This window comes from Sminthopsis crassicaudata, chromosome 1, assembly GCF_048593235.1.
Source record: "Sminthopsis crassicaudata isolate SCR6 chromosome 1, ASM4859323v1, whole genome shotgun sequence".
In the NCBI taxonomy this organism is placed as follows: Eukaryota; Metazoa; Chordata; class Mammalia; order Dasyuromorphia; family Dasyuridae; genus Sminthopsis; species Sminthopsis crassicaudata.
Window position 1 is genome coordinate 114,461,465 of NC_133617.1, and position 26,558 is coordinate 114,488,022.

At 34.7% G+C, this 26,558-nt stretch overlaps 1 protein-coding gene across 2 annotated transcripts in view; it reads right to left on the bottom strand.

Moving 5' to 3' along the window:
* COL14A1 (collagen type XIV alpha 1 chain) overlaps positions 1-26,558 on the bottom strand; it is a 254,691-nt gene that overhangs the window by 92,145 nt on the left and 135,988 nt on the right. For both annotated transcript variants that reach the window (XM_074266537.1, XM_074266541.1), the window contains exons 21-31: positions 25,030-25,152; positions 24,710-24,859; positions 19,686-19,802; positions 9,121-9,267; positions 7,388-7,453; positions 6,481-6,620; positions 5,332-5,455; positions 5,022-5,165; positions 2,079-2,243; positions 1,419-1,457; positions 1,086-1,224 (exon numbers count right to left, since the gene is read on the bottom strand). In XM_074266537.1, coding sequence (XP_074122638.1) covers positions 1,086-1,224; positions 1,419-1,457; positions 2,079-2,243; positions 5,022-5,165; positions 5,332-5,455; positions 6,481-6,620; positions 7,388-7,453; positions 9,121-9,267; positions 19,686-19,802; positions 24,710-24,859; positions 25,030-25,152 — 1,354 coding nt within the window. The remainder of the gene's footprint in view (positions 1-1,085; positions 1,225-1,418; positions 1,458-2,078; positions 2,244-5,021; positions 5,166-5,331; positions 5,456-6,480; positions 6,621-7,387; positions 7,454-9,120; positions 9,268-19,685; positions 19,803-24,709; positions 24,860-25,029; positions 25,153-26,558) is intronic.

Genomic DNA, 26,558 nt, shown 5'->3' on the forward strand with positions numbered 1-26,558 from the left:
TGTCAGTGGAATTTATAGTTATTTGAGCCAAGTTGATAGTTAACTAATGGAGTTCATTGAATGGAGAGTGACTTGGTGAGTTGAATCTTTTAGGAAAATTACTTTGCTAGCTCAGTAGAAGATGAATTGGAGTAGAGAGAGACTTGGGGCAGAAACATTAATTAGCAGGTTATGACAATAATTCAGGTAAGAAATCATGAGAGATTTAACTAGGGTGATTTTCTGTGTGAATAGAGAAAAGGGGACAGAAGCAAGAGATAGAGACAGACATGTCAAAATTTGGTAAATGATTGGGTATATGGAGTCAAAGCAAATGAAAGGTTCAGGATAACAGAGGGCTTGAGAAGGCAGAGGAATGTAAAGAGGTCACTTGATAAAGCATTTAAGAGGTCATTGATAACTGTGGAGAAATCAATGTCAGTTGAATGAAGAGGTCAGAGGTCAGATTAAAAAGAGTATAGAAGAGACAAACAGAAAGGAGAGGAAGTGGAAACAATGAATTAAGGAGTTTGAGAAGAAAAAGAGAGATACACAAAGACAGCTAAAGGATTTTTTTTTAACATGGGAAACACCTAGGCATATTTGTAAGCAATAGAAAAGAAATCACTAACTTAAGAAAATAATACTACCCTACTTTTTATAATAGTAGCTAACTTTATTCTCATTTGATTCTCTTTATTATAAATCACAAAACTGGACAATATATGAAGCTAGATTCAAATTCAAATCTGTTTGATTCCAAATTCAGCACTTTCCCTACTAACAGCCTAAATATACATCTTGTTTTCCTTTTTTAAAAAAAAATTTGGTGTGGTTACATTCTTTTTTAATATATGGATAATGTTTGTGTAAAATTACATAAATAACTTTATAGGAAAAATGAGGCAAAAACAGACACATTTGGCAGACAAAGGTTATAAGTAAACTTTTGAGAGCTTATTCCAAAGAAATGAACAGGTTCCACAATGTTTTGTTATTGAAATTTTATGCTCCCAAGCATATCATGACAGTGTTGGCATAAAATAACTTTTTTTTAAGATCTGAAAGAATGATACTTTGATATTCTGAAGTTAAAATGAACATACTTGGTAGGCTGGGAAACTAGAGCATCTTTATGTAGCTGGTAACATGGATACACATTGAAAGTGCCAGGTCCCATAGAAACCCCATCCACTGCTGAAAAATCCTTTTCAACCAAACCAAACAATTCCATCATTTTAAATCCTGAAAAGCATAACATTTTGAACAGGTCAGAGTTGAATTGAATGAACAATGACAGAAAAGAGAACATATCTTCAGATTAGAGCTGTGATCTTAACTAATAAAATGAAAGAGCTTCAGTGAAATAAATGAACATAAGGTAGGATTTATTTTTATCCTCTAGTATTTGCAAAATGGCCCTCCCCAAAGCACTGTACCTGCAAGATTGTTGCCATCTTTGTTGAGCAGAGGGCAAGCTGAAAAAAAAAAAGGAAAGTTACTTAGAGATATTTCCAAATGTGTTTTCCCCATTTCTAACCTCCCCTCACTCCTAACCTAAAAAAAGAAGTTCAATAATTTTTTGAAGATGAATTACCTTGAAGCCCTCAGGTGATCTATGGCTATTATTTTTTCTGGTTTCTCAAAGATACCAAACATTTCACATAATCACCATAATGAAAAACAAAGCCTCAGAGTCCTATTCTTGTGTGTGTGTGTGTGTGTGTGTGTGTGTGTGTGTGAATGCCCACTAGAGTAAATGGACAATTATGAGCATGAGGAGGGAGGAAACTTGCTAGCATTTTTCTGTATTAATAGGAGCTATTTTAAATCAAGCTGGTCTTTAAAGTTAACATTCTTTTGGTTAGGAAAAGCCTTTATCAACCTAAAACCCCCAAATGGAAGAACAAAAATACAGTAAAACTCCCATGTGCTCTTTTGTACAAAAAGTAACATCTGCAATGAAAGATAATATGAAAGCCTTTGTCAAGTTGACAATTCTTCCTCAAATCAGTATGGGATTCATTATTTAACAAGGATTAACTGCTTCAGCCTGTAAACTCCCAATGAATAAGCCACCATAGATTCAAAGAACTAACTTGCAGATGCGGTTTCACAGACAAAAGTAATCAGCTCATCTTCAATTTTCTTAAAGGCATCAAAATCATCAACAAAGAAGACATGTCTTGCACTGGGCTGGCTGCCAATGCTAAGCAGTTCTCCATAATCTGCGTCAGCCACACCAATCGCAAAAATGCTGATGCCTGTGGAAGAAGGAGACCAGATTTCTGATTAATGTGAAGACAAGGGAAAAATACAAGCAAAACAAGACTTGGCTGGTTTCTATTTAAGAACACTGGATTAGGAGTCAAACGAACTGGATTTCATTCCTGCTTCAATCACTTAGGAACTGTATGATGTTGGCCAAGATACTTGATCTCTCTGAGAATCAGTTCCTTCATTTGTTTTTTTAATATTTTATTTTTATTTATTTGGGGGGGGGAGGCGATTGGAGTTAAGTGACTTTCTTAAGGTCTCTGAGGTTCATTTGAATTCAGGTTCTCCTGACTTCAGGAATTCTGCTCTATCCATTGTGCCATCTAGCTAACCTGGTTTCTTCATTTGTAAAATGAGTGGAGGGTGGACTAGTTCAAACCTTCTTTAACTGTGGGTCAGGACCTCATATAGGGTCATGAAACTGGATTTGGGGGGACAATTTGCAAAAAAAAAATCTGGCAACAACAAAAGGCTTGTGAGCACAAGGACCAAAAATTAATTGAAATCAAACATGTATTGAATCTGAGGTGTTTCTGACAGTGCTTGCCCTTATTGCATAGAGTTACTTCACTGCAGCCTTGGTTCTGAACATACAATATGCACTTTTCATAGCACATGCACCAATGCTGCCAGAAACAGCTGGTTTGGATTCAAGACAGGGTTGCAAAAATTTCTCAGGTAAAAATGGATGGTGACTGGGAAAGGTTTGAGAAGCCCTGGACTAGACAGCTTGTAAGGTCTTTTCCAGCTCTAAAGTTCTGGTTCTATAATCTGATAGAAATGTTATCCTACTTATGTTATCTTAGACAAGTAATTGTGCTTTAATTTTCTTTATTATAAAATGTTAGAGTTGGATTATGTAATCACTAAGATCACTAATAACTACAAGTCTGTTGTCTTTGGTCCAAAATTTAAAATATATACATAGAAGGAAGTGAGACAAAACATACATTATAATTCATCAAAACTTATATACCAATTTCATGATTTTGTGTACTGAGTTCATGATTTATATTAGTTTCATGTACCAATAGTGATGATTTCATCATCACTATTCATTTTGTATTTTAAGTAGCTTAAAAACAGCAATGCACAATACAATGAATCAAGTACAGGACAGGAGGGACTTTATAAGTTGAAGGCTGGCCCTGGCCCTGAGTAGTTGAGTTGTGGAGTATAGCTGAGCATACTGTCTCCTCTCCCCAAAAAAAGAGAAACATTCATCCCAGGAGGAACAGCGTGAAAACACCATATAAAAAGAAATCAGGGCACTGAAATGTTGCCTGAGAAACATACTATTCCCTTTGCCTTTGCCTCTATTAGTGTAGAAATCATATGTGTGTATATATATATATATGTGTGCGTGTGTATATATATATATACATATATATGTGTGTATATATATATACATATATATATATATATATATAAATCTTTATGTGTGCACTCATTCTTTTGCCGCTGGTCTTTGTGCTATAAATGCTAATTTGCTTTGCTTTGAGCTAATTTATGTTGTAATTTCTGATTAGTTGGAAGTGGCAGAATAAAACACAAAGCAAAACAAGATGGCTTGTTTATATTTAAGAGCACTGAGTTTGGAGTCAGGTAACCTAAATTTAAATCTTGACGCCATCATTCCAACTATATCTACTACCTAATACCCCACCCCTAATAATAATATAATATACATATACATATATATATATATATATATATATATATATATATATATATATATATATATATTCACACACAAATTTCATGTTTAGGAAACAATGGAAACATATTTTAATCAGAGATTCCACCATACAGCCAATCATTGGCATTAGAAAATTTGGTGTTCAACTTTTCCCTTTCCTTACCTTCAAATCCAATCAGTTGATAAATCCCATCATTTCCCCCTTTGAAATCTCTTTTGTATCTGTCCCTTCCTCTCTATTCCTACTGCCACCATCTTATTCTAGTTTGTTTTACTATCATTTAACATTATCACATACAATCATCATTTTTGTTGTTCCTTTTATTTAAAATTTTTCTTTCTTGTGAACTTAGCAAACATCAACAATTATGAACATCTCAGATACAGAGAAAAATCAAAAAAGGGGTTATAATAACCTTTTTTGGGTATAATAACCTTTTAACTTGTCTCCATTTTCTCTCCCCATACCTTATTGGTGCATATTCTTGCTAAGGTAATCTTCACATGTACATTTGATCATATCACTCCTCTATGATCTTACACTGAATTCTAACTGCCTATAAACATCAAGGTTCTTAACATTCAGGGTTCTCCATAATGGAATACTACCTATCTGTCCAATATTATCCCATACTATTCCCTTTTCTCTATATTACTCTCCAACCAAATAGTACTCTATTGTCAACCTCTCTATATATCTCATTCTGGACCATTTCATTTCCTTTTCTCATGCATTTCTCTTCTTTTAAAATGCCCTAATCCTTCTTATTTCTACTTGTTGAAATCCTTTAAGGCCTAACAAATTCCACATTGTTCATAGAGCCTTTTCTCTGCTCCTGCACCCCCTTTGCCCAAATCAAAAATGATCTTTCTCCTAAGTGTGTGTGTGTGTGGGAGAGAGAGAGACATTCTCCTACTAGACTATAAACTTCATAAGGGCAGGCAGCCTGCATCCTTTAAGCTTTATATCTCTCCTAGCAGGCAGCACAAGGTTCTGCATATAGTAACTGCTTAAATAATATTTGTTGAAGTTGAATTGTTTCTGGCCTCATTACAAATTAATTACCTTCTAGCTGCAACTCCTTGGAAATTTTATTCACATCATCTTGTGAACGCCCATCAGTAATGACCACTATAACCTTGGGTATGCCTCTTCTTGTTCCTCCTTCCGCAGTAAACAAGGCATCTCGAACATGCTTAAGTGCTTTTCCTGAAAGAGTTTTAAAAGTAAAGGGTCCAATTTAAAAATGACTTTCATTAAAACAACCAAAAAAAAATCTGAAGACTTTAGTAAAATTTCCTTGAATAAATGGACTTCAAAAATATGTCTTCAGTAATTAAGTAATAATTATTCATTCTTCAGGGCTTCTCCTTACCTGTTTTTGTATTTCCTCCTTTGTATGAAAGATTCTTAATTCCATCAAGGAGAGTGTCTTTGGTTTTATATGTATTTAGCTTAAATTCTGTTCTGGGGTCATCAGTGAATTGAACAATGGATACCTGGGAATAGAAAGTATATACTTTACTTCATAATAGTTAGCATTTTTCAAGGATCAATAAGCTCTTAATTTTACTTAATTTATCTCATAAACTTAATTGATATTTTCACAAAATATATGTTAAATAGTAAAGACCAAAATTAAGAATAACAAAAAAAAAAAAAAAACTACTCTCCTATCCTTCAAATAGTCTATGGCTGTAAGAAGTTCATTCTTACAACTATATAACAACTTTGGAAGGGAAAAAAAAACCTCCATATAGTGAATAGAATATTTTTTATAGATTAGAAGACCACAGTGTAAAGAGGGCACATAGCATGACAAAGATCATAAAGAGTTAAGAAAAGCCTAGATCATCAGTTACATGTCATGTGGGGCCACTAGCTCATTAGATTTCACTTTGGTATTTATGAGATTTCATAAATTTTAAGAAAGTAATGAAGAAAGCAAAGAAAATACTTTTAAATTGCAAACTCATGTTCCTCTGGCACTTTATTTTTACTGACACTATATTTTCATATGGTCATCAAACAACCCTTTTTTTTTATACAAGTTAGTTTTTTAACTTCTTACAACAATCATGTGAAATAGAATGGATTGAACCATTCATCAGTTGAGAAATATCTATATAGCTATAAATACTAATTGATTTGATGACCAAATCCACACATCAAATTCTGCATTGTTCATTTAGTGCCTTCTATCATACAGAAATGGCTTTCACCTCTCTGACTTCTACACTATTAAAGAGCATTCAGATCTGGGAAGGCCAATTGGAAGAATCTTGGAGATATATTTATATTTATTTATATGTTATATTTATGTATTATATATTATATATTTATGTCATTGCCCATTTTTATCCATTTATTTATGCCCATTTTCTACCACTTCCCTTTATTTCTGGGACATTTTAGTCTTTTGGATGTTCACAAAACAATGATAGAAGACCAAAAAAACCCTGCATTTTCACAGACATCAATTTTACATAATGCTGGATTAGTATAATTGACTAAGGAGACTTACTTGTGTTCCATCAGCTCCAATTTTGTCCAGGGCACCAACAGTATTATATAGAAATTTAATGATCTTATTGAAATTGTCATCTCCAATGCTCCAGGATCCATCTACCATGAACACTAGGTCTGCCTTGGCAGCCTTACAAACTGCAGAGCAGAAATTGTTTAAGAATCAGAGATAACATGCAACTATTCTAACTCTAAAATCAGAAGACATTCTCTTTAAGCTTGCTGAAAGATTTAACTGGAGGAAAAATTCTTCATTTGTGCTTTTCTTAAAACAGGGGTATTTTTGTGTCATGGACCCCTTTTGGCAGTCTAATGGAGCTTATTGACACCTCAGAATCATTTTAAAAAATTAATTTAAGGAAATTCTAAATTTTAGGCAGAAGTTAAGGAAAATAAAGACCTATATTTTCATCCAAATTCATGGACTCTTCAAACTCTATATACAGATCTTTTGGAGATCTATGGAACACAGATTGCAACCTTACAAGATGTTTATTCATAAACTTCCTATTTTTTCTCCCTTGCTAGAAACATTCATTGCTTTTGTACTTTAGACTGAATAAATTGAAAGAAAGGGATCTATTTATAATAGGTAATTTTCTTTCAGGATAGGAGTTGTGGCTTTATGCAGTTGCTTTGGTACTAACTTGGTAGAGTCCAAAATGCCTCTATTATTACAAATAATATATTTAAACAATAAATTTGTGTATTGATATGCAATTAATATAGAATATAGTTCACTAATATTATAATTCATTTGCTCAATAGACTATATCAATAATTTAATAGTAGTCACAGTAAAATAGTTAACACAAAGGATGGTTTTTGACTGTACATTTAAGCTTTTAACTAATCAAATGAAATAGCAAAAATTCAAAGGTACAAATATATTATTATTATCTTACCTTCCCTTGCTGGAGGAATGGTTGGAAGAGGTGTGGTTGTTGCTGGTGGAGGAGTTGGAATTGGCCCTAGAAAATGGAGAAAATTTAAAAGAATCCAAGGAGATAACATTGTTAAAGAAACAATAATTTTGGGGGTCAGGGCTTCAATTATGTTGACAACAACATTGATCTGCTCTTTCTCAGGATTTTTGTGACTATCATAGATCAACAACAATTTGTGGGCAATTAGTTCATCTTTCTCCTTATTTGTAGACACAAAGTCTGGATGCCATTTTCAGATAATTCCATTTAGCCACCTGGAGTAAATGTAATGAAACTGTCAGCTCTAAAGTGGTTTGAACATTGATTTAGTGTAATAGTTTTACAAAAGTTTGTTTCTGTTCTTGTTAATGGCCAAGTTCAAATGCAGAAGAAGGCAGAAGCTCAATGTCTTCCTACATAATTAAAAACAGAATATCAATACTTCTTCAACTGAGCTTCCTCTTCCAATACTATTGAATTGGGCATCATCATCAGAATTTAGACCAAAAGAAGAAAGAGTCGGACCATACTCCAAGCTCATCTGAAAACTCTTGAATTAAATTCTGAAAGCTATATTTCAAAAGGTGCATTGACTGTACACAGTATGTACACACGAAAAGCATTATTTGCTTTGCATTGACCCCCAGAATGGGCAAAAATCAATGGGTTAAAAGTTGCAATAAGAGAATTTTCCATGTAATTCAAGAACTTTCCAAAGAATACCACTCACAAACTGAATAATCATTAAGAATGTTGTAGAAAAGTTTCCTCTGAATATGAAGCTGGGTTAGATAGCTTCTGAAGTCCTAAAGATTATAAGGTATCACCTAGCTCTGAACATCTAGGACTCTCAAACTTTCTTTCCTAAACAACTGTTCCCTTCTTTTTAAAGGAAAGTGATATTATTAATGGCTCTTTATATCTCAATCAATGAGACTTAAAAGATGGAGATATAACCAATAATCCACACACATAAAGATATAAATATAGCCTTCCAATTCCTTGCCTCCACAGGAGTTCCAAGTATACCACTGGGCAGTTGTAGAAATCATACAGTTACTTCCAGAACAGTTATTAAAATGAAGCAGTGTTCTATGTATTCAGACTTTAAATCAAGAGAAAGCTAGTGAGTTTCCACAATTTCCTTGGGCTCCAAAAATCTTCAAATAAAGGACAATGAAAAGTGCATCCTTTCAATTGTGTGATTTCCTCTTCTATAAATCAGATCTATAGCCATGTTGGGGAAAGAGGGAAAAGAGGGTCAATGAATGGGAGCTGATTGGCTCCATTGCACTCTCATACCTCTAGTAATATGGCACTGTTTTAATGTCAGGACCTAGTTATTATGCCCTATTCCTCTTGCCACATACTATAAATGTTTTTATGGATGATGATTACAATATAAGTCTTTATAGCTGGGAATTTATTAACATATGGATTGATATCTAGTTCTCTCTGAAGCATGTACTAAGGGTAAAAAAAAATTGAAACTAAACAAACAAACAAAAAAAAACATAATAATGAGGACCAATGGAGAACTTGCAGTGAATTTCGTGACTGGAGAAGAGACTGGAACTTGAATTACATGAATTATTGGATTACCATAGCTCAATTTTTTATTAATGGAACAAGATTTATGAGCCAATTAGGCTGACCCCCACAAATGTCACTCTATGAATCTATGGATGAGAGAGAATGTACAATTCACTTACGTGTTTTTTCCATTATGCTTACACTGGGTCCTGTTATCTCTTGGAGCTGTGTATAAACACTGATTTTATGCTCTGAATCAGGCACCAGTCCATAGAAACAATGACTAGATGTTCCTCCACCCATGGTAGTTTCTTGCTTCTTCCCATCTATGATGAAAAGAAAAAGAAAAATACATAGTGAGGTCATTTACCATTGACATTCTATATATATGTCTTGTGGTGCCTCCATCAAAGTTTTCATATATATGTTGTAAAGGAGTAGCAAGTAGATTGAGTTTTTACAAACTGAATCATAGTTTAAATCCATAAGAGGCAGAGTGGCTAATTGGGTAGAGACCTGAGCTTGAAGCCAGAAAATCTTATGTTGTTATTGTAACCTTGTGCAAGTCATTTCTTAGTGCCTTCAGCAACTATAAAAGACCTTAAACTGAAAAAAAGGTCCTGAACTGGATTGGTAGCAGGATTTTCCTCATCCAAGAGTTCTCTATTGCAAAGATCCCACCTACTCCCTATACCTAAAGAAGTTTACAATTAAAGGAATCTACAAGTGATGTCTCATTCAGTATCACCAATATAGCCATTATGTGAGTGTGGAAGTTAGTGTAACTTGAAATCAGCTTCAGGTCAGCCAGTCAGTCATTAGACATTTATTAAGTGCCTACAGTATGCTAGCCATTGTGCTAAGCACTGTGAATACTAAAACTGGGCAAAAAAATAATCCCTGCCCTCCAGGAGCTCACAATATAAAGGAGAAGAAAACAACTACATATGGAAAACAACCTATATACAGGATAAATAGGAAATAACAGGGAGAAAACACTATCATTAAGAGGTGTTCAGGAAGGCTTCCAGTAGAGCCAGGGTATCAAGGTCAGAAGTGGAATAGTCTTCTATGTGTTGAGACAGGAAGGTGGAGAATTTATTCCAATGTGATGAAAATTCCTAGGAATTCCTACCAACTTGTATAGTTCAACAGAACAATGGTTTTGGAATCAGGGGTTCTGGGTACCATTTATTGCTACCTGTGTGACCTTGGATAAATTCTTAGTTTCTTCATATGCAAAATGAGAATAGTGCCTACCTCACAAAGCCGTTCTGAGAAAAGTGCTTCATCAATCCTAAATTGCCATAAGAATACAGGTAGTTATTGCTGTTATTACTATTCAGATGGATCCTGTAGGTGATACTCATCTTTATTATAGAAGCATCCCTAAGTGGAACAGTGGATTGAGTGTTAGATTTGGAATTAGGAAGACCCACTTTCAAATCCTACCTCAGACATGTAATAACGATGTAACTCAGAATAAACTAATTTCTTTCAGCTCTAAATCTACCTTGCTGTGAAGTAGTAACCTACCTAAACAACAAATTTCACTGAAATTTAACTGAAAAGTGTTTCAGTCAAATTCTTTTATGTAACAATGTCACAAGTCAATAGATTTGGAGCCAGGAGGGACCCAAGAGAATGCAGCTCTCATTTTGTAGATAACGAGCCCAAGAAACAAAGAATTTAAAGGACTGGCTTTTAGCAAGAAGCACAGCTGGGTTCTCAGACTACCAATCTACTATTCCTTGAATTGCACCAGTATACCTAAGGACATGATGATTTGGGCCCCATAATTTGGGCCCCTGGAAAGGATGCCAATTTAAGTCCCTGCCTGAAGATTCGAATACAAAATAGGAAAGAATAGGAATTGGAGTATAACTTATAAAGTTGATCATAGACCTCCTAGTACTATGGAATCAATAATAATACCTAATATTTTTACAGCATTTTAAAGGGTTTACATGTTTTATCTCATTTGGTTCCCCTCCCCTCCCAGGAACTCTGAGAGGTAGATGCTAAGAGAGGTTATCACTTGCCCAGTGTTACATAATTAGTAAGTACCTAAAGCAAGGAATTTAATTCAGGTCTTCTTCACCAAAGGTCCTAGCTTCCCAGTTATGTTGTTATTGGGTCCCTTCAGTCATGTCTAACTCCCTGAGACACTACTTGGGGATTTTGTTGGCAAAGTTACTAGAATGGTTTGCCATTTTCTTCTCCAGCTCATTTTACAAATGAGGAAGATGAGGGTTAAGTGACTTGAACAGGATCACATAACATGAAAGTATGTGAGACTAATTCGAATTCAGGCTCAGCACTGTATCCACTTCACCAGTTGCCTGTAGTTTCATAAAGAATCAAAGTCCTAGAAATCTGCCCTCTTCCTGTCCCTAATAGATTTCCCTTTTGTTCTGATTACTAGACTACCTGGCAGGGCATCCTTCTAACTTCTATGGGAGTCCATGAGAGGTTCTTGACACCCTCATTGCATAGTACCCTGGAATCAGAATCAAGAGAAGGGGATGCATTCAATATTTATTCTATTGCAATCCTCAGAAAACCCTTAATTTCTCTCTCCTTCAACCCCCAACCAAAAATTAAACTTGAAATACAAAAATTAAAAGGAGAAATCAATAAAATTGAAAGTAAAAAAACTATTGAATTAATAAATAAAACCAAGAGTTGGTTTTATGAAAAAGCCAATAAAATAGATAAACCTTTGGTAAATTTGATCAAAAAAAAGAAAGAGGAAAATCAAATTGATAGTCTTACAAATGAAAAGGGGGATCTTTCCACCAATGAAGAGGAAATTAGAGAAATAATAAGGAGTTACTTTGCCCAACTTTATGCCAATAAATTTGATAACTTAAGTGAAATGGATGACTTCCTCCAAAAATATAGGCTCCCTAGATTAACAGAAGAGGAGATAAATTGCTTAAATAGTCCCATTTCAGAAAAAGAAATAGAACAAGCTATTAATTTCTCTCTCCTTCAATAAGGCTGATCTAGAAAATGAAAACTTGCCATGCGTACTTCACACTTTAGGACTAAATGAGATAGTGTATGAAAGAAGCTTTATAAGTCCTAAAGTATTCTTTAAATGTCAGTTATTTTCTTTTTTAAAAAATCATGCCTGTTGGAATGCCTACAGACTAATTTAAATTTTCTGCATTTTTTCATTCCTTTCAAATTCTTCTTGATATAATGCCTTACATTTATATGGTGCCTCATACTGTAGAAATATATTCAGCATGAGTAGTGCATAGACAGTTGGCCTTGGAGCCAGAAAGAACTCAGTGTCTCTGACACAAGCAAATCATTTAATCTCCTCAGTGCTCTACAGATTCTAGGAAACTCTAACATTCTAAGTAGAAGAGAAGTTGCCAACCTGAATTAATGGAAGGAGTTTCCCATCAGGGAGTTCTCAATGCCAACAATTCACAGGTTCAGTCCCTATCCCTTTATAGTTTTTAAGAAAGATTTCATATGTCCTCTTCTTATTTGACATCCAAAAAACCATATGAGGTAAATTAACAGTTAGCATAGCACAGAGGAAAGAGTATTGACTATAGAGACAAAAGAAGTAGACTTAAATACTGGCTTATTATCAGTTATCACAACTTAATCAACAAGCATTTATCAAGAACTGAATATGGGACAGGATTTATGGCTTTTTATAACTTTTTATAAATCACAGCTAAGGCAGGTAATTGGCACAGTGGATAAAATGCTAGGGTCTGGAGCAGTGTTCCTCAAACTTTTTAAATAGGGGGCCAGTTCTCTGTCCCTCAGACTGTTGGAGGGCCGGACTATAGTAAAAACAAAAACTCACACTCTGTCTCCACCCCTCAGCCCATGTGCCATAACCTGGAAGGCAGCATCTGGCCCATGGGCCGAGCCGGAGTTTGAGAACCCCTGAACTCTGGAGACAGGAAGTCCTGATTTTAAGTCCTCCAATACTAATTGTGTGACTATCGGTAAGTCACTTAACCCTATTTGTCTCAGTTTCCTCATCTGCAAAATGAGCTGAAAAAGGAAATGGCAAATCACTCCAGTGTCTTTGCCAAAAAAAAACCAAACAAACAAATAACAAAAACCAAATGAGGTCATGAAGAGTCAGACACTAAACACCAAGGTCACAAAGGTGGAAAAGAGTATTTGAACTCAAGTCTTCTGATTTCAAATTCAGTCTTCTTTCCCCAGTACCACAGGGAACTCTAGGGGTTAAGGAGGAAACAAACAATCACTATAGTTCCCAGTGGTATCATTTCCTCTTTCATTTAGGTTAATTCTTCTCTATAAATCTTTGTGAAAATATAAGATAAAGAAGTTGGGCTTTGTTTTTTGTTTTATTTTTTACAAAATAAAAATATATTTTCCAATATGGGAGAATTGTGATTGATATAATAAAATCATTGAGGAAGGATTTCTAGTTGCTTCCAAGACAAATAAAGGTTTACGAGAATGCACATAGTGGCCGTGTTACTTCTGACCCTTGTGATACACGCATACTGGCCCTGCTTTAAAGCAAAACATTGTCATTGGTCAAATTATGATGGATTTCTCTAGTGTCATGTGCCAGAAACACTGCATCAAATGAAGCCACAGTTTGCCCTTTGGGACAATTAGAAATTTTCATAGACCAGGAGGGAAAATTGCCATCTTTGTAATACATTTAATTTTATGAGCTAAGACCAAATAAATTATCTAAACTGTTATAACAAATGTTGATGAGTCTACCAATGTAAAACATCAAAAAGTACTGATAACAAAAGCTCAAGACCCATAATATAGAGAATCTGAGAAAATGGGCTGTTGGAATTTTATGCTTTTTTTTTTTTTTTTTTAAATCCCTGATCTGACTTCAATTCTAAAGATTAATTATTTAACAAGTTTAGTCTCAGGAACAAATTGTTCTTCTTATGAGTTTTTAGGCTCTTGATTCCAGAAAAATAGAATGAAATCAGACTTGAATAGACTTACATGAACTAATGCTAAGTGAAGTAAGTAGAACCAAGAGAACATTGTGCACAGGGACAAAAAGATTAAGTGATGATCAACTCTGATGGTCAACTCTGATGGACTCTTTTCAACAATGAGGTGATTTAGGGCAATTTCAATAGACTTGTGATGGAGCCATCTGCATTTAGAGAGGACTGTGGGGACTGAATGTGGATCACATTTTCTGGATCACAACATAGTATTTTCACCATTTTTGTTGTTTTTTGCTTTCCTTTTTTTCTTTTGCATTTTTTTCCTTTGTTATCTGATTTTTCTTGTGTAATATGACAAATGTGGAAATATGTACAGAAGAATTGCACAGGTTTAACATATATTAGGTTACTTGCTGTCTAGGGAAGGAGGTGGGGAGAAGGAAGGGAGAAAATTTTGGAACACAAGATTTTGCAAGGGTGAATGTTGAAAACTATATTTGCATATATTTTGAAAACAAGAAGCTCTTTGTTTAAATATCAGAGAAGTTGCATTATAACACCATGTTGTTGTTGTTTAGTCACATTCAGTTTTGTCTCTGTGACCTCATTTTGGATTTTTGTGGCAGAGAATAATTTATCATTCCCTTCTCCAATTCATTTTACAGATGAGAAAGCTGAGGCAAAGGGGGTGACTTGTTTGAAGTCATACAGCTAGTGTCTGGTGCTGAATTTGAACTCAGGAAGATGAATCATCCTGATTTTAGGCACTGTACCACCCAGTTGCCCATTTCAGAAGATAATAGGAATGATCATGTACTCTATTCAGACACAGAATGAAGAGCCCCAAATTATTCATGAAATATGGAGTAGTTGTGACAGCTGGATATATTGGAAAGGAATTGAATTATAGGGTAATTCCAAGTTCTATCCCTGATGATTAGTCATCTCAAAGATATCTCCTAGAATAGACCAGAACCTCTAGAACATCTTTACAATTATCTTAGTCTTGTAGAAATCTCTGATTCCCTCAAACCCATTTTGTCTGTGGGGTCTAATCCAGAATGAATCAAAGGCAAAGAAAACTCTGATCTTGAACCTGCTATATGGCTGCCTGGCTGACCCAAATTGGTCTATTACTTTGTCCCTCTTGAAAAGACCTTTGACCCCAACAACTTCTTTTTCCTTGACTATGAAGATATTTCAAATTTTCATAGTGTCCATTTTTTTAAAAAGACAGGATTAGAAATAATTTTTTTAAAAAGTCCTGTGATGTCATTATGTGAGAAATTTCCAATGAGAATTTTCCTTCTACTGATGAAGATTAGAATCTGCTCTGCAATTTCTAATTTTAGTTAATGGCATGGGGTGTGTGACAATTAGAGATTAAATTATTTGCCTAGGATTACAGAGTCAATATGTCAAAGGCATTATCTGATCCCAAGTTTTCCGACTCTAAGGCCAGCTCTGAGATTACCTCCCTTCATAGGCCAAGTTGGAAAACTACCAAATTGGAAACCCCTCAAATGGTAGGGGAGCAATATCTTAAAATAAACAGGTGCAAAAACATTTTTTGGGATTTCAGTTGTACCCGATTCTTTGTCAATCTCAATAGGGGTTTTCTTGGCAAAGATATTAGAGTTATTTACCATTTTCTTTCCCAGTTCACTTTATAGATGAGTAACTGAGGCAAACACGGTAAAGTGACTTGCCTGTAGTCACATGCCTAATAAGTATCCAAGGTCACATTTAACTTCAAGAAGATGAGATTTCCTGACTTCAGACCCAACCCCCTAGCCACTGACCAACGTGGAGTTTACCAGTTACCTTTCTATTGACCTACTGTTGCATTGTTATTTTGTCTCAAAAATATGTGAATGGGAATGAGAGAGAGAGAGATGAAGAAAGAGATTGAGAGACAAGGACGGAGACAGACAGACAGAGAAAGCATTTATGAAGTTCTTACCATGGAAGATCAGGCACCATGCTAAAGACTAGGGACACATATTTTAAAAAAGGAAAAAGTACTATCTCCCAAGAAGTTTACATTCTAATAATAATAGTACAATAAGGGGACCAGGAAGCTAAGAAGCTGGGAAAAAATGGGAGCAGAAGGGCTGCTAGTGCTCATATGACAGACAGCATGGCTGCAGATGGATGTGCAATAAAAGCTTGAGCAAAATAAGACCCAGGGATCTACCACCGCTTCGGATGGCTCCAGGGGCCAACAGACCACCTCACTATTCTCTGTGGTGGTGAGTGATATCATTACTTCTAAACAGCTGGTAGTCCTGTCTTAGCTTCCCATGAAACAATGGGCTCCTGGCATCAGAAGATATTCAAAGGTGGAATTAATAATACAGCGAAAACATCCTCTCTGAAAGCCAGTCACTTCTACTTCTGTCACAAAAGGTTCAAATATACATTTCCCCTTTTTCTTGAAGCTACTGATAGGAATTGATTGCTGGTAAGTTGATTAGCCACAATAATGAAAAAGACAGAGTTCAGAGTGAATGAGTTATGGCCTAATTGAATCACAAAATCTTTTGATGTATTAAATGTTAATGAGAAAATGAACAGCACTTTTTGTTCATTCTTGTTCAATCAGAACTGTCTTGGATCCGCTGAAGACATTTCTGGCTGCTTCCCCATTATGCTGAGGAAGTACAAGTTAGGTTAACTCCCAGATAAGAAGGAAGTCTAAGCTCAAGTTCCTGCCAACAAAGATCTTGGCTTTACAAACAGCTTATTTGTTTCAGGCTTCCAGATTAATGTTATCTTTGGTTACCCTGGTTACATTGGTTACGCAGTACAACATAAGAGCCCAATCACTGATCCACAAATAAGCTAACTTTCTAGGAGATTTGTACAAGTAGATTTGACTGATTATACTTGTAAATTATTTTCCATTCATCTTTTGAACCATTCTGTATGACTAGCTTTTTAAAGACTTTCCACACAAATGTATTTCCTTTCATTTTTTCCTTTTAAATATCGAAGAATATACATTTATATTTACATATACACACATGTATATGTTTAGATATATTTGCACACATGTGACACATGTATGATGTGTATATACATGCCTCTGTGTGTGTATATTTTTGTGGTATGTCTATATATGTCTGTGTATACCCCCAAAAAAACCCAAATGAGATCACTAAGAATTGGACATTACTAAAATATCTAAACAACTATATATATGTTTGTATGTATATTTGCATATACACATTGTATGTATGCATGCATATATACACACATATACTTCATCTTAGTGGTATTACTATGAATGACCATTACACCATTATATCAATTGGTAGAGACTTTTCTGCTTATCTATTAATTTGACAAGAAGTCTTTTAAAAAATAATTTCTTTTTTTCTGTTGGTACCCCAGTGCAATCTCTGCAAATTTTAAACAAATATGACACGGTAGAAAGAACATTGATCATAGGATCAGAAATCCTAACTTTCAGTCTCAACTCAGTCAGTTAGTATTTCTGTGAACTTGGGCAAATTATTTCACTTTATCCTCATTTGCTCAGCTGTAAATTGGATGTAATACTCTTTCAATGTCAACTTCACATTTTTGTGACAATCAGATGAATATTATAATTACAAAATGCTAAATGAAGAGGACATTGCTAATTATAACAATAACAAACTCTTTTTTTTTTCTCCATTGGAGTTTTTAGTCCTTTAGAAAAGGAGATTGATTCTAAGAATAATTGAGCAAAGAAAGCTAAAAAGTTTTCAGTTTACTTGAGAATTACAACCCTCAGAAGGAAATAAGGTTGCATATCACATATCATGCAGGTAGTTACTTGAACTACTAAAGGAGGGAAGGAAAATTCTTACCCCAAGTCACCTCAAAAATGATGCCACAACATAGGTTAGGTTCACAGGACAAGATAGTGAATAAAAATAGCAATCTAATCTTTGACAAACCCAAAGATCCCAAATTTTGGGATAAGTATTCATTATTTGACAAAAACTGCTGGGAAAACTGGAAATTAGTATGGCAGAAACTAGGCATGGACCCACATTTAACACCACATACTAAGATTAGATCAAAATGGGTCCAAGATTTAGGCATAAAAAACGAAATCATAAATAAATTGGAGGAACATGGGATGGTTTACCTCTCAGACTTGTGGAGGAGGAAGGAGTTTGTGTCCAAGGGAGAACTAGAGACCATTATTGATCACAAAATAGAACATTTTGATTACACCAAATTAAAAAGTTTCTGCACAAACAAAACTAATGCAAACAAGATTAGAAGGGAAGTAACAAATTGGGAAAAAATTTTTACAGTTAAAGGTTCTGATAAAGGCCTCATCTCCAAAATATACAGAGAATTGACTTTAATTTATAAGAAATCAAGCCATTCTCCAATTGATAAATGGTCAAAGGATATGAACAGACAATTTTCAGATGATGAAATTAAAACTATTTCCACTCATATGAAAGAGTGTTCCAAATCACTATTGATCAGAGAAATGCAAATTAAGACAACTCTGAGGTATCATTACACACCTGTCAGATTGGCTAAGATGACAGGAACAAATAACGATGAATGTTGGAGGGGCTGTGGGAAAACTGGGACACTGATGCATTGTTGGTGGAGTTGTGAAAGAATCCAACCATTCTGGAGAGCAATCTGGAATTATGCCCAAAAAGTTATCAAAATGTGCATACCCTTTGACCCAGCCATACTACTACTGGGCTTATACCCCAAGGAACTACTAAAGAAGGGAAAGGGTCCTGTATGTGCCAAAATGTTTGTGGCAGCCCTTTTCATAGTGGCTAGAAGCTGGAAGATGAATGGATGTCCATCAATTGGAGAATGGTTGGGTAAAGTATGGTATATGAATGTTATGGAATATTATTGTTCTGTAAGAAATGACCAACAGGAGAAATACAGAGAGGCTTGGAGAGACTTACATCAACTGATGCTGAGTGAAACGAGCAGAACCAGAAGATCATTATACACTTCAACAATGATACTGTACGAGGATGTATGCTGATGGAAGTGGATTTCTTCAACATAGAGAAGAACTAATCCAATTCCAATTGATTAATGATGGACAGAACCAGCTACATCCAGAAAAGGAACACTGGGAAATGAATGTAAACTGTTATTTTTACCTTCTGAATCCAATTCTTCCTGTGCAACAAAAAATTCGGTTCTACACACATATATTGTATCTAAATTATACTGTAATATATTTAACATATATAAGACTGCTTGCCATCGGGGGGAGGGGGTTGGGGAGGAAGGGAAAAAATCTGAATAGAAGTAAGTGCAAGGGATAATGTTGTAAAAAATTACCCATGCATATGTACTGTCAAAAAATGTTATAATTATAAAATAAAATAAAAAATTAAAAAAAAAAAAAAAATGATGCCACAAGAAACATAAAACTAAAAAGCAAACAGCCAGATAGGGTGCAAGCCCAAGTACAGTGATAGCTTATTTTATATAATTCTGGTCTCCCCAAGTAGATTGTTAGGAAGTTGTGTGGCTTCATGTACAGGGTGCTAGACTAGGTGTCCCAAACACCAAAGTTTAAATCCTGTTTTAAACATTTATGAGCTGTATGACCATGGGCAAGTCAATTAACTTATGTGAGCTTTAATGTATTCACTTGTGAAATAAGTAAATAGAATTTTCTTCCTAATACTAATAAATGTAAGTTATTATTATGAGAGTTGTGAGTGCATCCTGTGTATCTGTACATAGTATCAAATACAGTGATGAGCACAAAGCAGGTGACTGAAAAGCACTTGTCAAGCGCATCATCTTACCTTTGAGATTCTCTATGGCAACCCGATAAGCAGTAGCATGACTGTGCAGTTTCCATTTGAGGCACAAGCTATTTGTTTGAATTCTTTCTGCTTCAAGATCAGTCACTCCCAGGAACACTAGAATGAAATGGAAATATTAATATTTACACTTTGTGGGAAATGTCTTATAATATCCTATTTGTACATAGAATGAAATTTTTGAGGGAAGGTTTAGAGTTCCAAATACAACTCTGGAACTAAATTCAAACTAATTACTCATTTTTATTCATTTAATACTTGAATTATTATGCCTAGAGTGCTCCTGCATTCCATACTTTCCTAAGGAACAGAGGAGTACTACAGTATAGTAATGAACAAATAAAATATAAAAGTATTAAAGAAAACCTTACTCCTTTGAAATTGCTCTCTTCAAGTTACCAAAGATCTCTTAGTTGCCAATTCCAATGGTCTTTTTTCAACCCTTATTTAGGCTTTTGATTAGCCCATTTCCTCTTGATACTCTTTGGGTTTTTAGACCACTACACTTACTGGTGCTCTTCTAACCTATCTGATTTCTCTTTTTCTGTCCCCTTTATTGGATTCTCATTTAAACCCTCTACTTACAGGTTGTCAGGGTTCTGCTCTGGGCTCTCTTCTCTTCTCCTTATATACTACTTCATCTAATAATCTCATCAGTTCTCAAGAATTTAATTACTGATGATTCTTAAATTTATCTATCTTGTCTCAACCTCTTTGCAGACCAACTCTCAGACATCTCAAACTGGATGTCCAATAAACATCTTGGTTCAACAAACACAAAATGCTCTGTTTCGCATCCAAAACCTTTCATAACCCAGCCCTGTCCTATCATTGCAATCTTCTTGCACCTTGTTCTCCCAAACATATTCTTTGATCCAATAACACTGGCTTTATGACTGTTCCATGAACAAGATTACCTCTCAGCAACAGATGTTCTCTCTGGTGGTCTCCATGCTCCCCTTACTCACTTCTGCCTTCCTTCTGCCTTCTCTAACTTTTTTCAAATTCCAACTTCTTCTATAGAAGCCCTTCCCAATATCTCTTAATTCTGTTAATTATTTATGACAGCTCATATATAATGAGTTATATATTGTATATAGCTTAGTTATATGGAGTTATTGTTATATATAGCTGTTGCCTTTTCCATTAGACTGTAAGCTCCTTAAGGATAAGGACTGTCTTTTGTCTCTTTTTGTATCCCCAGCATTTAGCACAATGTCTGACTAGGCACTTACTAAATGCTTATTGACTAATTGAATAACAAAAGGAATCTGTGTAGTAAAGGAAAGAACCTGGATGTAGAGTCATGGAACCTGTATTCAAATCCTGGTTCTACTAAGCTTGCCTGTATGGTCTTGGGCAAGTCAGTCTCTCTTTACCTCAAATTTCTTGTCTGAAAATGAAAGGATTGAACTAAAAGATCTTGGTGATGCATTCCAGTTCTAAATCTAGGATGCTATGTTCTTAGGCTACTTAACTCCTATGAATCTTGACTTTATTTATAAAAAGATTTTTGATTAGGTGAAGGAAAGAAAACAAGCATTCATTAAATGCCAGACACTATGCTAAACAGTTAAGTGCTGTTATTGTCCTCATTTGTAATTTTCTTGGCAAAGACACTGAAATAACGTCATTTCCTCCTCTGGCTCATTTTACAATTGAAGAAACTGAGGCATACAGGGTTAAGTGACTTGCCCAGAGTCTCATGACTTCATCTGAAGCGAAATAATAATTTGGATCTTCCTGACTCCAGGCTCTGGGCTCTTATCTATTGTTGCTCAGATAACTGTTCTGGTTCTCTCCAAATTAAAATGAATCACCTTAAAGACAATTAAAACATAAACCCTGGTTTCAGGCACAGGCAAATGGATAAAACAAAAATATTTAACTGAATCATGTACAGTAGATCTTTATTTTTCAAAATATACATATAAAATAACAAAAAACCAACTGTCTTTGAGACAGACACAAATGAGATAAGCCACGTGGTATGCCAAGAGACAGCACATCAATTTTTGACAGTACAAAATTATAGACATGTAAGTGATTCAAGTGAAAATTGATGTAAACCAGGGGTTCTCAAACTATGGCCCTCAGGCCAGATGTGCCTGCTAAGGATGTTTATGCAGCCCCAGGGTTATGGCAAATAGGCTGAGGGGCGGAGACAGAGTGTGAGTTTTTGTTTTTACTATAGTCCGGCCCTCCAACAGTCTGAGGGACAATGAACTGGCCCCCTATTTTAAAAGTTTGAGGACCACTGAATTGTAAACAAAAGTTTAATTTTTTCATCTTTGTATTCTAAGAACTTAGGACAATGTTATGCAAAGTATAAATATTTATTAAATGTTATTTTGTTGAATTTTTATCCTATTGAATTGTTATTAAAATTTTATTGAATAGGAAAAATAGAGGATTTTGTTTTTTGGTTTTTTTTAACATATGACAATCTCTCTGAGACACAGCATAATCTAGTGGAGAAAAAACTGTTCTCTGAGGTAGAAAGACCTGTCTACAAGTCCAATTGCTGACCCATCCTTATTGTATGATCTGAGGCAATCACCCTTTCAGAGCTCCTGATCAATTCTCTCAAACTTTATATTGCAAAATAGTACCCATCTGCATTAGCAAAAAGATTTCCTTATCTAGAGATCTCTATACTAATGAAATCAGAAGTTGGGTCAAATAAGAAAAAAAAAAAAAAGGAGAGCTTCTTTCTTGGAATGTCACAACTCTTTCCTTGACCCTATTTTGTTGGACATTTTTTGTCAGAAATTTGGCTCCAAGAAGAATGATGACAGCCTTATCAGATTTGCAGATGACAAGAAACTGGGAGGGATAGCTAATATTTTATGGACTTAAGATCCAAACAAATCTCAACAGCTAGAACAATGAATCAAATTTTAATTAGATGAAATTTAATATAGATAAATATAGCATCCTATACTTGGCTTAAAAAACAACCAATAATTGGATTGGGGAGACAGCTAGAAAGCTATTTGTACAAAAATATCTAGGGGTTTCATGGACTAATGTGGCATAGGGGATGAAAAAAACCTCATGTAATCTTAAAATATCTTTGTAGAAGGAGTTTTTAGAACAAAAAATTTAATTAATACATTGTTCAATACTTGTTGTATTTAATACTGGGTACCTCATTTAAGGAACAATGTTGACAAGCAGTGGTTGTAACAGTGGAATGAGCACTATTTGTAGAGTCAGGGGTCCAGAGTTCAAAACCTATCCTTGACTCTCAGTACTTGTAGGAGCTTTAGCAACTTAACTTTCCTGGGCTTTGGTTCCCTTGCCCATAAATTGAGGGGAGGAGGGGGCAGCTAAGTGGTGCAGTGGATAGAGCACCAGCCTTGAATTCAGGAGGACCCAAGTTCAAATCTGGTCTCAGACACTTAACACTTCCTAGCTGTGTGACCCTGGGCAAGTCACTTAACCCCAACCTGGGGGGGGGAAGAATAAAATGAGGGGAGTTGGACTAGATGACTTTTGAAGGTCATTTCAAAGTCAACATCCAAATTAGATCTTTTGTGTCAATATAAGAAAAATTTCCAAACATTTAAAGCTGTCCAAAAATGGAATCAGCTTTTTCAATAGATAATGAGTTGCCCATCAATGGAAGACTTTAAGTGAAGCTGAATGGCACTTGCCAGGATGTTGTAGAGGATGTCATGTTCAAATTGGATTAGGTATCTGTACTTCTAGTTCTAAGGTGCTGTAATAAATCTTTGCAATATATTTCTCATATTTGCCAGAACATTTTTCCACATATAGAATATAACATCCATGAAGTCAAAGACTGTGGGTTTGTTTGTTTATTTGTTTGTTTTTAATTGTTGGCTTCTCAGCATTCAACATGGTGTCTTTCTCATTAGAAGTGCCCAATCCTGTTTAGCCTTCATTTCACATTTCCTTCTTTCTCTTCCAGGACCAACATAATAAACAATTAAAAGAGATTAAAAACTCACAAAATGACTTTTTATTTCAGAAAAGTAGCTATGGCAATAACTCTCTACTATATGTGTGGCATACTTCTAATTAGTAATTGGAACTTTTTTCTCTATATTTGGAAATAATGATCCACTCAAAATCTTAACTGAAGGTCAAAAAGCCACACAGAAGTCAAATAAAAAGCATATTAACAAGCAATTATTTTAAATTAAATAAATAAAAAGTATAAAAAAAGGCTAATGAAATTAGTTTGGGGATTTAAGAGTGACATCAGAAGTTTGGTTTGTTTTATTTAATGAATAATATAAAGCTTTATTTCATGATGATGAATATTGAAATACACTTCATCAATTTTGTCATATTAATTGATTTCTGTGTATTCAGAGAGAGAAGAAGAAACAGTTGGGAGTTCATGGCAATGACAAGGTCTCAGATTTGTAGGGTAGCATAAGACCCATACCAGAGAAGATTGGCTTAAGTGAATTAAATTTTGAAATGTGAGAGACAGCTTAGAAGAAGACTAAATTTCCCTGTGGAAATTTTGATTAGGATTTATTCCTGCCTGACAGCAGAATTTGTCAAAAAAATTGGGAAATTTTACCTCATTTGAAAAGTTATAGCAAAATTTGTTTTCCTTACTGAAACAATTTAACTTCTCTGCTTCACAGCAACACAGAATAAATAAGTACTATACTTTACCAATATTTTTAGTGCTAATTTAGTGCCACTCTCTGGTCCCCAAAATTTATGTGTCTCAGATGGAGGTATAACAGTTTTTTTCCTACAAGTTTTTATCATAGTTATATGAATTCCATGTAATGCTAATCTGCTCTATCAATACCAAATATGAACTACTTTTCTATCTTTATGAGTATGACAAATATTAGATAAAGTATTTTCTGTTCCACTAATGAGGTTTTAGATATTATTTCCTATAAAAGACTTATGTAGAGAAAAAGAAAAGACCATTTGGGAAAGAATAATTAATCAAGGAATTAAAAGGTAGTCATGTCTGAAGACTAAAACTAACAGAATGTGAGACTTACAAGTCTTCACTTCGCTTGTCAGTGCATCACTGAAGCCAGAAGGATAAGAGGCAAACACTTTCACGTTGTATTCTGTTCCACTGGCGAGGTTTCGAATTAGAATGGTATTAATATCATTCCCCACAAAAGTCTCTAATGCTTGACCAGGAACTGAAGGAACAGGAAAAATGAACTTTAGTAATAAAAAAAAAAAAATTGACAGAAAAAGAAATCACTTGAAATGTACCCAGAGACAATGTTACTTTCAAATGAAAAGAAAAGATCAAGTAGTTATTTGAAAAAATGGGATCAAGCAAATTGACCTTTAAATATTTACTTACCGCTAATGGGTTTATAAACAATCCTGTAGCCTTTTGGTGGTGAAGATGGGGGATCCCAAGTAATTCGCAATCTGTTATACCATTCATCTGAGACACGTAAATTTTGGGGACCAGAGAGTGGCACTATAATGGAGAAAAATATTGGTAAAGTATAGTACTTATTTATTCTCTGCGTGTTGCTGTTAAATAGAGAAGTTAAATTGTTTCAGTAGGAAATGTCAAAAAATAAAAGTACCCTTTTTATAGGCCAGTACAAAAGAATAACTCCTAGTAGCTTAGTCTCCTCAGAATCTAAAACAGCATTCTGAAAGAAATTTCCATCAGTGAAGTCCATCCTTTACAGGTATCAAGAAGCACCTCCTAAATAGTTGATTCATCTTAAGGATGGTCTTGGGGATTCTTACTAAACCCTAAGAAGTACTACGATATCTTTAATGCTTTTGATAAAATATTCACAGTCATGTCCAAACTCTTCTTATGGACATATTTCCATCCCATACACTCATCAAATGTTCCCTCCTCCCTTCTCCCCATCCTTCTCCTATGTTTCAGATGATACAGGCCAAAGCTCATGGCCACAAACTCAGAATAACTGTTAATGTTATTTCTGTTGAAATATAATTGTGGAAAAAATTTCTTGAAAAAATATCCATCAATAGCTGCTTAGGTATTTTTTTATTCTAGAAAGATATAACAAATAGTATGTTATTTGTCTTTGACCCAATTCAATTCAGTAAATAGATATTGAGTATCTACTGTGTGGAAGGCACCATGCTGTGTAGTAGTGTGCAATAATTAAAAAAACAAACCCCCAGCCCTTTGTCCTCAAGGATGCTGTAGTCTACTAAAATTATATTGTAGTACAAGTTGGAGTGTTATAGGGATGAAAACATTCAGCCAGAAGAACATTGTTTTCAAATCTTTAATGAGTAATAGATTTGTTATGTTTGGTCTAAAGGGGCAAAATTAGTAATAATAGGTAGTATTTATAGAAAGACAGATTGGTTTGATATAAAGAAAATTTTCCAGACACTTCAAGAATCCTAAAGTAAAATAGGCTATTTTGAAACAGAGTGGATTCCCCCTCACTAGAGGTTTTCAAGAAAAAGCTGAATGATCACTGTTGATATGTCATAGGCAGGGATTGAGTTCAGAAGTAGGCTGACTAATGTGATATTATATAATTCTGTGATTCTGTGTTCTTCCACTTTGTCCCAAGTCATAATAATATTACAGTATTGTCTAAATGTTAAGTCAGGTCATGTAACTAAGGAAATGGAAATGACCTAAGGAGTACTTAGCACAACCAATTCCATGGAACAAGAGTTTTATCCATCTGTCTTGAATCTAAAATAAATCAGGCAACAGACCTAAAATGTAATATGCTCTTTTGTGAGGCATTGTATTTTCTATAATTACATTTACATTTTCTTAGCCATTGGTCAGCACTGGAAATTAGCAAAATAACTTGGGGACGGGGAGAAAAGGAATATTTTAGTACTATTAAATAAAAGAGCCACTGCAAATTT